The sequence below is a fragment of the Mixophyes fleayi genome, chromosome 4 (genome assembly GCF_038048845.1).
Source record: "Mixophyes fleayi isolate aMixFle1 chromosome 4, aMixFle1.hap1, whole genome shotgun sequence".
NCBI lineage: Eukaryota > Metazoa > Chordata > Amphibia > Anura > Limnodynastidae > Mixophyes > Mixophyes fleayi.
In genome coordinates, this window is record NC_134405.1 from 22,954,124 (window position 1) to 22,966,430 (window position 12,307).

The following is a 12,307-nucleotide window of genomic DNA, read 5'->3' on the forward strand; positions in this document are numbered from 1 at the left end:
CGCAAAATGTCTGTTCAGAATAAATGAGCTTTGGACCCACCACATGCTTTGGTTTGTGAGAGTACACTTAGCTCTCCACCTTAGAGTAAGTTCACAGATGACGATGACTGCATCTGAGTCGGAGCAAGAGTTTGCACAATGAGAGGGAATGAATTGGATGGAGTAAAGACGGGCCTGATTCATCAAGGTACGCAAACTCATACGCATCTGCTAAACGGGACTTGAGCTACGTAAAACACCACATACGCAGCGCAAACAGAGCAGATACGGCACTCAAAGTCAACTCAATCTCAAACTCCAACGCAAATATAAGGGTTTGCGTCACTCAAAGTATGAAACATGAGTTTGCGTACCTTGATGAATCAGGCCCGACATTCCTAATGAAGTATGAAGTAGGTGCTTTGAGGTGCCTCAGTGTCTGGGGCATTGCAGAAACTAGGTTTCACTTTACTGAGCAAAGTTATGGTAATGAGATACCGGTAGATATGGCACTTTTTTTAAAAAAAAAATCAAATATTTTTAAAAAGAAGTTTTTATACAGTACACAAAAAGGGAATAAATTAAACATCTTACCCACTCTAGTGGCGAACTCTAAAAGTTAACAATACTACTAAATCTAAAAGCAAACATCGTACAATATGATATTTCCATTGTGGTGCAACATTTTAACAACTTGATCTTATACAACCAATTCCAAACCTTATAGGAGACAGTTACATATTTTTGGGGCAGTGCCCAGTATCAGTGATCATATTATATAGGATGATATGTCAGGCCCAAATAGGAGTGCGGCCAGTATGAAGTGAGATTGCTAAGCATCTCCCCCGACAGCAAGACTCCCTGGGGGAATTCAATTTGGCGCATTACTGTATTATTACGGTAATAGTGCGCTTAAATACCGTTATTAGGGTAGTTTCAATGCCGGCTTTTTGCTTTCAGCTCCCTGAGCTGCGGGCAGAAAGCCGGGTTAAATGTACCATAATGACAGTAATAGGTTTAATGCTGCGCTACTTCATGGGGAATTGAATTTTCCCTCCCTGTGTCCCCCAGACACAAACCAATTACATGTTGCTTCTACAAATGCAGGGCAAACAGTCCCGAATGCGCCACAGGGCCACCCATAACTTAAGGGGAGGTGTGGAGCAGTCGGCTGCCAATGATCCTACTGCATATTTTGATATTGCTCATCTAGACCAAACTGTAAAGTATTTAAGCTTAGTTTTACAGGACTGTTAAGTAAATAATTTGTGCCCCACTGCCATTAACCAGGGTAACCCAATTGACAAAGCGGGGTCACTCCTGGGCCATCCATGTTCTGATAATGATGACCTTGGCCAATGTGAAAAGATTCGCAATTTATTTGGTCAAACTCCTAATAAGAAGCAGAAGGTCGAATCTCAGTCGAAACACACAGGGCCTGGGAAACAGTATTGGGACAGTGATACCCGTGTCTTGTATTCCCCCCACCAGCTCCCACCAGTAGTCACCTACCAGAGCAAGTGCCAGAAGGTAGCTGAAACATTCCCACATTTTGGGCAAATGCTATCATTTCTAGAGCCCGTCCGACACAGCCTGTGTGGGGGGTAGTATACGCAATGTAATATGCACAGCTTCACTTGACTGTACCTGGTAAAAGAGGTGGCCACACTGACACTGTTCACCATATAGCTCCAGTCTCCATCATTTAAATCCGTCTCCCACCCCAGTCTTAGTCCGCATAAATCGCCAGTGTTAAGTAGGAAAAAGAAATTAGCAAAAAGCACAGAGATAGTCTTAACTGAACCCACCTGATGATGAAATGAATGGAGAGGGTCCAGGCTGAAGAGTTAACTCAGACCGGTGTTCTAGGATCCAGACCCATGCCATTCAGTGCCTCCTGCATCATGCTCCATATTAATAAGGCCTGCCGAAGCAGCGGCAGAATGGCCCCAGGAGCCCGGGTGCCCATCAGGATCTGTATGGGGTGCTTAAGCTACCATGTCCACCGTCCAAGTAAGCCCACCAAGTCGGGGAGTCCTCAATCCACACATTCATGTGTGCCAGCTGCACAGAACCATAGTAAGCCCTTATGATTGGAAGGGCCAGACCTCTCGAAGCACAGGAGCAACATAGAGGTCATCTTGATTCTCACCCCGTTCTCCCACCAGACCAGAGACTACATATGTTTGTTAATTTTAGAAAAGAGCCACCGTGGGAGAAACACAGGGACATGATCAAGTAGGTATAAAAATTTGGCTTGAAGGACCATTTTAATTCAATTAACTCTACCCAACATGGACAGGGGCAGTTTTGTCCACATTGAAATCTTGGCCCGAAGATGACTGTTCACTGGGTCAATGTTAAGCAGTATATAATCAGCAACCAAAAATGGTAACCCATATCCCCAGATATTTGCATTTGAGCACCCATTGCAGTGGATGAGGGGTGGCAGGAATCAAGGGGAGCCCCCTGCAAATAGGAAAAATATTGAATTTAGACCAGTTAATCCTCAGGCCAGAGAATTTGCTAAACTCATCCACCAGCGGCAGCAACGCAATGATGGATGCGTCTGAGTCTCCCATAAACAGGAGCATGTAATTGGCATAGAGAGCAATCTGAGGCCACATATCACATGATGAGCCAGAATCAGGCATGCCAAGAGTTCAATAAATAAACAATAGCTTAAGGTTTATGGTGGTGGATTTTCTTAGCATAAAGCCAGTCTGGTCTGGCTGATCAGCTGGGAGAAGACTGTGTTCAGGTGCATAGCCAGTACTTTAGCCAGAATTTTGACGTCTGCTGTCAGAGGAGAGATAGGCTGATAGGACGCAGGCAGCAGCGGGTCCTTACCTGACTTTGGGATGGCAACTCAGTGCCTCTGACAGCGACAAAGAGGCCACCTCAAAAAATTAATTATAGTTGTCCAGAAGTATAGGGAAAAGAAATTGCCAATTTTTTTGTAAACCCATCAACATCCAGCGAATTATTGCAGGGAAAAGATGCAATTGCCACTTTGAGTTACTCCACAGTGATGGGGGCCTTGAGGCACTATGCCATGTCTAGGGCTAGCCTAGGGAGGCATTTCTGAGACAAATAGCCATGCAGTTGTGGAATGAAGTAGCCTGCCCTGGAGGTGTACAAATCACTATAATAGGTACGAAAAACAGCAGCAATCCGTTCAGTTTGAAAGTGGGCGGTGCTCAAGGAATCTGAAATGATGTATTTTGCAATTCCATCCTGGCCAGGTAAGCCATAAGACTCACGTTTTGTCCCCATGTGCATACACAGTGTACTTGGAGAAGAGGGGCCGGTGATTAGACTTATCTAATAGATGGTCAGCCCATGTCTTCTATGCATTAAAATTTAAACTCCTCCTCCCTAGAGAACCTCTAGCGGCCCTCCACTTGATTAACCACGATACCTCGGAGGAAAGCCTTAAAAGCACCTCAAAGGACAGGGGGTCTAACCGTATTGAATTTCATAGCAAAGTACCCATCCCAATCCACCACTAGGTCACTATCCGGCCCCATCAGGGTGAGCCAAAATGTGTTAAGTTTCCAGAATCTAAATCGGGAGCTTGCAGTAAGTGCAATTACCGTAAGCATAGGGTAGTGGTCAGAGATACCCCAGGGAAGGTAACCAACCTTTCTAACCAGGGGAGCCAGTCCAAAGCTAAAAGTACTAACACACGGTTCCCTAGGGACCCACCTCGGTTCTAACAGTCAGGGAAAATAATCTCTATATTAAGAGTGTCACCTAGATAACCCTGCAGCTTGGCCCACGATTCATCAGATCGTTTAACCAAAGGAATATATACAAATTGTCCAGCACTGGGAAAAACCTATGAATTCTGTTCCCTTCACATGGGATACAATATAGCATCAAACAGATTAATAATCAAAATTTATTTAGACCACATGTCACTATAATACACCACACAAATTGGAACATTTTGAGGTATAAATTGACAGATGTTACAGTAATCAATAGACTATAGCATCACCATAATATAAAACTATAATCCTTGGTGAAAACAAGATATATATCTCTCTCTAATCCCTTTACTGAATACAGAAGAATACTAAACTCCTGCAGATCATATGATGTCTCTGCAGAATGAGGGAAATTCTAAACACCTGAGGATCAACAGCCAAATGGTAAAAATATTATAAAAAATAGTTTGATGCTATATTGTATCCCATGTGAAGGGAACAGAATTCATAGGTTTTTCCCAGCGCTGGACAATTTGTATACAGTCCAAAGCTAAGTCTATTCAGGAGAGGGTGTGGTGGGACAGGGAATGACAGGAGAAATGTTGCTGTGATGAGAACCGAACCCTCTAAATATCAATCAAGCCCATGTCTGCCACCAGCTTGGCAAAAGGGAAAGGACTCTTCCAAACTACCAATGACGCCTGCTGCCACCTGTTAAGGCCTACACCAATGACCATGTTAAAGTCACCCATGCACACTACCGAAGCTTGAGGAGGCATGGCAATGAATTTGGAAGCCTTCTTGAGTGCTTCGGAGTTGAAAGGTGGGGGGTATACACGGCTAGAATCATAACAGAGGGTTATCTATTAGATCTCAAAGAAATACATAGCGACCGTAGGCATCCAATTCTACCTGCTTTAACACCAGATTTTTCTTTAAACTCAAATTAAGAAACCCTGCACTTTCCCTGCCACCAAGAAATTAGATAGTGTATGTTGAATCCCTGGTGCTACACTAGTATTAAGGTCTAAAATATGTAAGTTATAGTATATGAGCATATAGAGTGTTTATTCATAAAAGCATGTGTAGTGCCCCAAAGCCCTGTTGAACAGCACAGAGGAGTGCATCAGCGCTGTTAAAATGCAGCGCTACAAGGGGTTAATTGTGCTCCTGAAAACTTGTGCCCAGGAGTGATTGACAGGAGGAGGATGAAGGCCCTGATTGGCTGGGGGAGTAACAGGAAAAGGATGGGCAGGAAGGAGGAGGAAGAGAGAGCAGCATGGTAGAAGGAACAAGGGGGGGCTGAGGTGCAGCCGAGCAGAGAGAAGATAAGCTGCTGCCAGAACTGGTGACATTGCCAGCAAAGCGGACAGAGAACAGCTAGGGACATGCAGTGGGGCGCCAAAGACAGTCTCCACTAACTACAGAACCCTCTCAAGATTAAACCCTAGCCTGCAGTGTATTGTACACACCCCAGTGTCAGAGGGAAGAGTGATGAGAGAATCTACCCAAAACTGCCATTGCATTCTTGTACAAGGAAGGATTGTGAGAGTTTTTCCCCCAGATCATACCTTTACACAGGCTGCAGGGAACAATTAAGCTATATCCTATGTGTTGCTGATATCTGGACACTATCCCCTGTTGCAGAGCAAACGTGCTAATATAGATTAATTGACTGTTGAGGGAACAGCGCCATCTTGTGGCTGAACTGAGCAACAGCCCTGCTTTCTACTATAATACTTAACCCTTCTGGAAACCTCTGCAGGACATTAGAACAATACCAAATTCCTGTGCACAGGTCAGCCCAGGACTGAGTGGAAAATATGGTAACGTTACCGGGGATAATATTGGTGCACCAAATTTTTCAGATGATGTTAATGTTATGTGATTTACCTAAGAGTTGATTTATTGATATTGAAGGTGTGACATTCAGCGTTAGCGGTACCGCTGCAATTCAAGTTAACCCAGAGGGAATAGCACAGTACCCCAAACTCCTGAATAAGAAGGAGACCTCTAGTGGGCGCGGTAGTGACCGTAAGAGTCTTGATGGGTTATTATTGATGGTTCTTGCATTATCACCAGTCAGATATTGTTAACTTGAAAGTAGTAACTGTGATTACCAGTGTGCCTTATTAGACAATGTGCATTGAAGATGTGATTGCTATTGTGCCTTATACTCACCAGGTGTATGTTATATGTTAAATTCTATTGTGCTCTATGCTGATCAGATGCATTATTTTGTCATTACTATTGAGCTGAAGGGGTCAGTGGCGCGGTGGCTTACCAAAACTATCCTTACCGCATTCTCAATAAACCCAAGTTCTTTGGCCAATCCTTGTCCCTTTCATTGAAGTATTTATCTCCTGACTGCCGGATATCCGAACAGAAAAGAACCTGACTCGTGTCTGGAGGACAAGGTAAGGAAAGGATTTCCCATCAGTACTCGACCACCACACATGTTTAGGAACATATTTAGAAAACAATGTTCTGGCCAGATCCTGTTACCTATACATTAGTAATCATTGCAAAATTTAAATTTGGAAGGAATGAAGACAAATGAAGTAAAGACTTTCTCAACAATACTAATGCAGGTCCATAATGTCTTTATAAACATTCCTCCACACAGAGACGGTGCTCCCAACAAAGTGTGTTAGGGAAGCTATTTAAATGGTCCTATCTTATTCAGTTTCTCTTTTCCAAGTATACAGTATTTAAGTCAATGCAACTTTGGAAGAGCAACTTAAAACAAGATCCGGATACACATAAATAGATGTTTCCCCGGACGGTTTGTCTCCCCACATGTCCATCCTCCTGGCGTGTGCCTCCAACCTCCCCTAGGGAGTGTAGGGCGCTGCGTGCAGGTTACCAGGCTTTCGGGAAGTGTCAAAGTTGTTTGTGATTTTCTGCACATGCGCCGTTTCATCCAGCTTTTGTCGTTCACTGTTGAATGCTGTCTATTTGCACTGTGGCTGCTTCACATAGTCTCGCCTTTGCCGGTATTTATCAGATTGATATAGCTGGCTGCGAATCTTGTGTTTTACATCAGTTTGAACCAAAAGTTGCTGTAATGTAAATAAATCCAATGGAGGGTATTCAATTAACCGCAAGTATTTTTTTAAGACCGCGTTAAGTCATTTTAACGCTGTTTTTATCATTTTTGAGCTGGTTAACTTTACCCGCGATTCAATTACATTTTTAAGACTACGTTTTTTTTCATGAAACGGTCCTCTCGCGGTCCAGTAGAAGGTCTATTGAAAGTATAGGGTGTGCGAGAGGCAGCCGCATTAAAAGCTATTCAATTGTTTTTTAACACGGCGCGTTAAACAGGCAAATATGCTGTTTTATCTCGCACCTCTTTGGGGTGTGATAAAAATAAAACACCTAACAAAAGTATTTGAAATCATGTAATAATGAAAAAATAAAACATAAACTATATTTATCAGTAATGCCTAACATGTAAAAGTTGATTTTCTTATGAAAAAATAATGGTAAAACAAACCATAACAAAACAAATTAAAAGAAAATCTCTAATTAATTATATTTATGTATGTTTTTGGTACAAATATGTATGTACTAATGTGTTTATACATGCATAGATGATTTTATAGTGAACAATAGTTGAATAAAAAAATATGCGAAAGAAAGTACTGTAATGTAGATATAATCAATTTGTAATGCAATCTAATGTATGAAGATGTATGCAAATCCTTTTTTTTGTGTTATACATGACGCGTTAAAACTCCCTTTACACCCCTAAAAACTCACAAACACAATGATTAACGCGTGGGGGCAGCGTTCCCTCTTTTTCAATTGAATTGCACCCGTTTTCGCGCTGCGTTAACTAAAAACGGTCGCTTTAGCAGTTAAAAACCCGCAAAAAATTTGTGGTCAATTTAATACCCCCCAATGTGTTTCACTTATTAGAAACGAGGCATCCTCAGGTATAAGGCAATGTGCACCCATGTTGAACATGACTGTTTAAACAACCTTCCACTAATCTCCTGATTGGTGGTTCATTAGGGATGAGCAATGATTTCACAGGGCTTGTTCTTGTAACTAAACAGTAGTTATGTTCATATAGACTTTTCCTTGTGATAACTGAGTGTTAATTTTTTTAATCAATATAATCTTTAATCACTGTGGTACTGAGATACCACTTACACATATTTGGTGTGTCTTCAACATAAACATTAATGAACTTATAGGTTATTTGTATACCTAAATAAGAAAGGTTTCTGCATCATGTTCAGGTGGAAATTAGAAAAGCCATAAAAAGGACAGAAAAACCAGCAAAGAACATTGTTTCAAAATGGCAGTAGTTAACATGTATCTTATTGAAAGACAAAGTTGTCATTTAACAATCATACACCGCTAGTGATAATACATAGCTAGTAACATGATATCTTTGTAAAACAAGTTGATGTGTCTGCACCATTTAAAATGTTTGTATTTCCTATGTAGTTAAGTCTTGGAGTACTATAAGACATTCATTGGGTAGGATATTCAATTCTGGTTATGTGTTTAACTATCTAGAGAGTTTCCTAAATCAAAATATAGACTTAGGCCATCCAGTGCTAAGGTAATATTGTATATCCACTTGGCTTCCTCTCTGGTGATTTTAGTCATGTAGCTTCCACCTCTTCAATCTGATTTAACTTTTTTAATTTTGAGGAATTTTAGGGAAGCTGGGTCTTCACCGTGGTATTTTGCGTAATGTTCAGTCAAATTATTGTTCTCAACCTTGTTTCTTATATTTCCGCAGTGCATGGCAAGTCTGGTTTTAAGGTTTTTTTGTTGTTCTCGACAAATAATGCTTCTGGCAGGCGGATTGCAACAGACACACTACTACAGATGTCTCGCATGTAATTTCTTTATCTGATTTTATATTTCCTGCCGTTGTTAATAGATATTAATTCTGTGACAGGTTTGGTGGTATAGATGTTTGTGTTTTTGTATGCTGAACATTTTTTTCAGGAATAGGAACCTCCCACATTATTGTTTACCATGTGTTTAGGGGGGTTCGTGCTTCTGGTGGTAAGGCACTTTAGACCAGGTTGTTCTGTAGGGTCTAGGATTTTTTTTATGTAATTTTTGGTTTCATAGAGTTAAATCCTTTCAGTTTTTCATCTTTTATTAAAATTGGCCAGTATAAGGAGACAACTTTACTGATTATTAGGATTCCAAGAAGACTTATGGATTAGAGCCCTCCGTTTTCTCAGGGAGACCCACAAAGTGCAGATTGTTTCTGAGCAGTCGCCCCTCCAGGCCAGACATGTTTTATTTATAGATATTAACCCGGGTAGTCAGTTCAGCTGTATCGCCCCTAATGGGAGCGGTGGTGTCCTCCAATGTAGACATCCATTGCTCAGCCTCACCGACACTTGTCCTCATCTTCTGCTGGACGTAAAAGTGATGGGTTCACCTGCACCTCCCTAATATAATCATTGACCCATTGCTCGGAGGCAAGAAGGACCTGTTGAGTGGAGTTAGGGTTGTCTGTAGAGGTCGAGGGTGAGACAGTCAGTTGTGCAGATAGTTTCTTGGTGCTGATAGCATCAGCAGAGTTGGTTGTGGATGATGCACAAACTTATTTCTTGAGCTTTGCAACTGCAGAGGCAGCATTAGTATTTCCATAGCAACAAAGTAGATGATGGGCGTGGAAGAGAAATCCCAACCACAGACAGGAGTAGGAGATATCCAGGGACACAAGGGGAGAGCCAAGTAGAAGTAGGTGATGGTACCTGCAACAGGAGTTCCTGGACAGTAAGGATGTGGGAAGTGAAGATAAAGGTGCTAAAGTAGTGCTGCAATACCACACACTTCCACAGGATGGCAGCACAGCTCTTTAATTGCAGCCAGGAGAAGGAGCTTACAGGTAGATAAGGAAGGAGGGGTCCAAAAGTCTCTCTAAACCAGATATGAAATCCAGTTGCTTTTATGGACTATTGGCGCCCCTGAGGGGGAGGGGAACAGCGCTTCCTCATTGGGCTGTAGTCGCCAAGTTTTAACTGTCCAACACATTGATGTAGGCAGTGGGTGCAGAGCAGTCAGCTTTGTCAACAAGAATGAAGTTACAGTCTGGGTGTAGTCTGCACCACCACCAAAATGTATTGGGAAACAGGGATGGGCAGGAGAAACCCACAGAGGTGGAGCTCCAATTCACAGTAACTGCTGGTCAATAAGTGGGGAGATCAGGCACCAGCAGTCTGCGTACCGTTTACAAGCTGCCATCTGTGAGGGGGGCGCGCAGTCAAGACTGCACCTCAGCATTCAGAGGGATCCAGTGCACTGGGATAGGGGGCTAGAGTGGAAAAGCCAGAACAGCAAGAGTGACTAATAGCACGCTGCTTACCTGGATAGTGTCCAGAGCAAGATGGCTGCTTTCCACCCTGCACGTGAGAGAGCAAGTGCAATGGTACTAACTCCATGCCCGGTCAAATCACTCTCCCAGACATGGCATATTTTTAGTTGCATTTCTTTGTGTGGAGGGGCACACTGCTATTTCCACTTCAGAAAGGTAACTTTGAACTAACCCAAAACCTGTTCAATGTAGGCTGCTAACTTTAGTAGAGTGGTAGGAAGGGAAATCCACAGCTCAGAATAGCACTGGACCTCATTCTAGTAATTCTATTGTAATTATGGCCAGAGGAATATTTAACCTTTTGAGGGGTAATGTATATATAGGTCTGACTCTTTTAATGTGCTAAGGAATTATGTTAATTGTGCCTGAAGTGATACACAATTGTTCGAGAACTAGGTGCAAATCATGACTGGTTTTGCAGACTAAATACAATTCAAGAAGCTAAATCAAAATTACTTTTACCATGATTCACCTTTACCAATCAAACTGGAGCCCTAAAGGCATGATAAACACTAAGGGCTAGATTTACTAAGCTGCGGATTTGAAAAAGTGGGGATGTTGCCTATAGCAACCAATCAGATTCTAGCTGTCATTTTGTAGAAAGTACTAAACAAATGAAAGCTAGAATATGATTGGTTGCTATAGGCAACATCCCCACTTTTTCAAACCTGCAGCTTAGTAAATCTAGCCCTAAGGGTGCACATGATAACTAACATACATATTAATATGTTGGTTGAGAAGATATTTTTTATACTGACTTCTGCGCGATAGCTACGGACTTAGAAAAGGATATGTGTGATCTTCTGACAGATTTCTGACTTGTTAATCTGTGCAAATACATGTATTTTTAAGATAATATTAAAATGTTGTATGCATGTGCTCTGCAATCACTGCCATACACTTAGGTCATCTGTATACACCAGTGGGTCCAAACTGTGGGGAGCATAACTGTAGGGGGGAGGGAGTGCAAGGCAGTGGTGTGTTTAGTCTGTAAAAATAAATCCTTTAATTATTATTGATTAAATTTATCATTTTAATTTTAATGACATGAACACACTAATTGCCCTATGGATTAAAATTGCCTTCATCTAACTTCAATCATAGGAGGTGATTCAATGACAAGTGTGTGACTTAAGGTTAGTGCAAGAAAAAAGAATTTAAAGGAACTGCAGTAATACTCATGTGTTAAAACTTGCTTAAATCATTCATTCTAATGTTCCACTTTATTCCACAGTACAAAAGAATGTCCTGGTCAATTAGATTGCTCCTGAAAATTACCCACATTGTTCAAATGTCTGAGGTGTCATAACATTAACACCTGAAAAGCATCAAAGGAACAAGATTTTTATTATTTATTTTTGTATTTATTTATTTATTTTAAAGGTGCCACAGTTCCGTAGCAGCGGAGACAGAAGCAAGTAACAAAAAAGTGAGGTAATACACATAAGTTGCACAGATCAGTGTGGATAATGCTATGGGGACTCACACAATGTGCAGCAAAAAACAGGACAGGCTGTACGAGGGAGTCAGACAATAGTCAGATATGGGACAATAGGTAGAGAGGACCCTACCGGCGAGAGCTTACATTCTAGAGGGAGGGGTGGTGAGAGACAGTAGGACCAACTGGCAGAAAATGGAGATGGCAGGTGAAGGGAGAGGATGTGATGGATAAGATGGTTAGGAGGTGGTAGAATAGGCGAGCTTGAATAAGTGAGTTTTGTGTGAGAGTTTGAAGGACTGAAGAATGGGGGAGAGTCGAGTGAGGTGGGGAGGGAGTTCCAAAAAATTGGGGGTAGCACGACAGAAGTCTCTGAGGCATGAGAGAAGGTAATGAGAGGTGAAGTGAGGTGGAGGTCAGAAGCGGAGCTGCGTAGAGGGGTAGGTATGTAACTCGAAACAAGATTACAGATGTAAGGAGGAGAAGTGTCGGAAAAGGGCTTTGGTAATGAGAGTAAGGAGCTTGAACTGAATTCTAAAATGGATAGGGAGCCAATGAAGGGACTTATGCAAAGGATTAGTGGAAGAGGAGCAATGGCAGAGGATGATGGGTATAATGGCAGCATTCTGTATGGTTTGAAGGTAAGGAAAGTGAGAGATATGAAGGCCAGTGAGAAGGAGGTTGCAATAGTCTAGATGAGAAATAATGAGTGAATGGCCCAGAATTTTTGTTGCTTCATGAGCAAGGAAGGGAAGGATTTTCATGATGTTACAGAGGAGGAAGTGGTGGGATTTGGTGAGGGACTGGATATGAGCG

At 41.9% G+C, this 12,307-nt stretch overlaps 1 protein-coding gene across 1 annotated transcript in view; it reads right to left on the reverse strand.

Moving 5' to 3' along the window:
• The window catches only part of LOC142150558 (extracellular calcium-sensing receptor-like), a 44,624-nt gene extending 34,504 nt beyond the window's left edge, over positions 1-10,120 (reverse strand). The window contains exons 1-2 of the mRNA XM_075205757.1: positions 10,045-10,120; positions 9,068-9,188 (exon numbers count right to left, since the gene is read on the reverse strand). Coding sequence (XP_075061858.1) covers positions 9,068-9,188; positions 10,045-10,120 — 197 coding nt within the window. The remainder of the gene's footprint in view (positions 1-9,067; positions 9,189-10,044) is intronic.
• Positions 10,121-12,307: the final 2,187 nt, after the last annotated feature.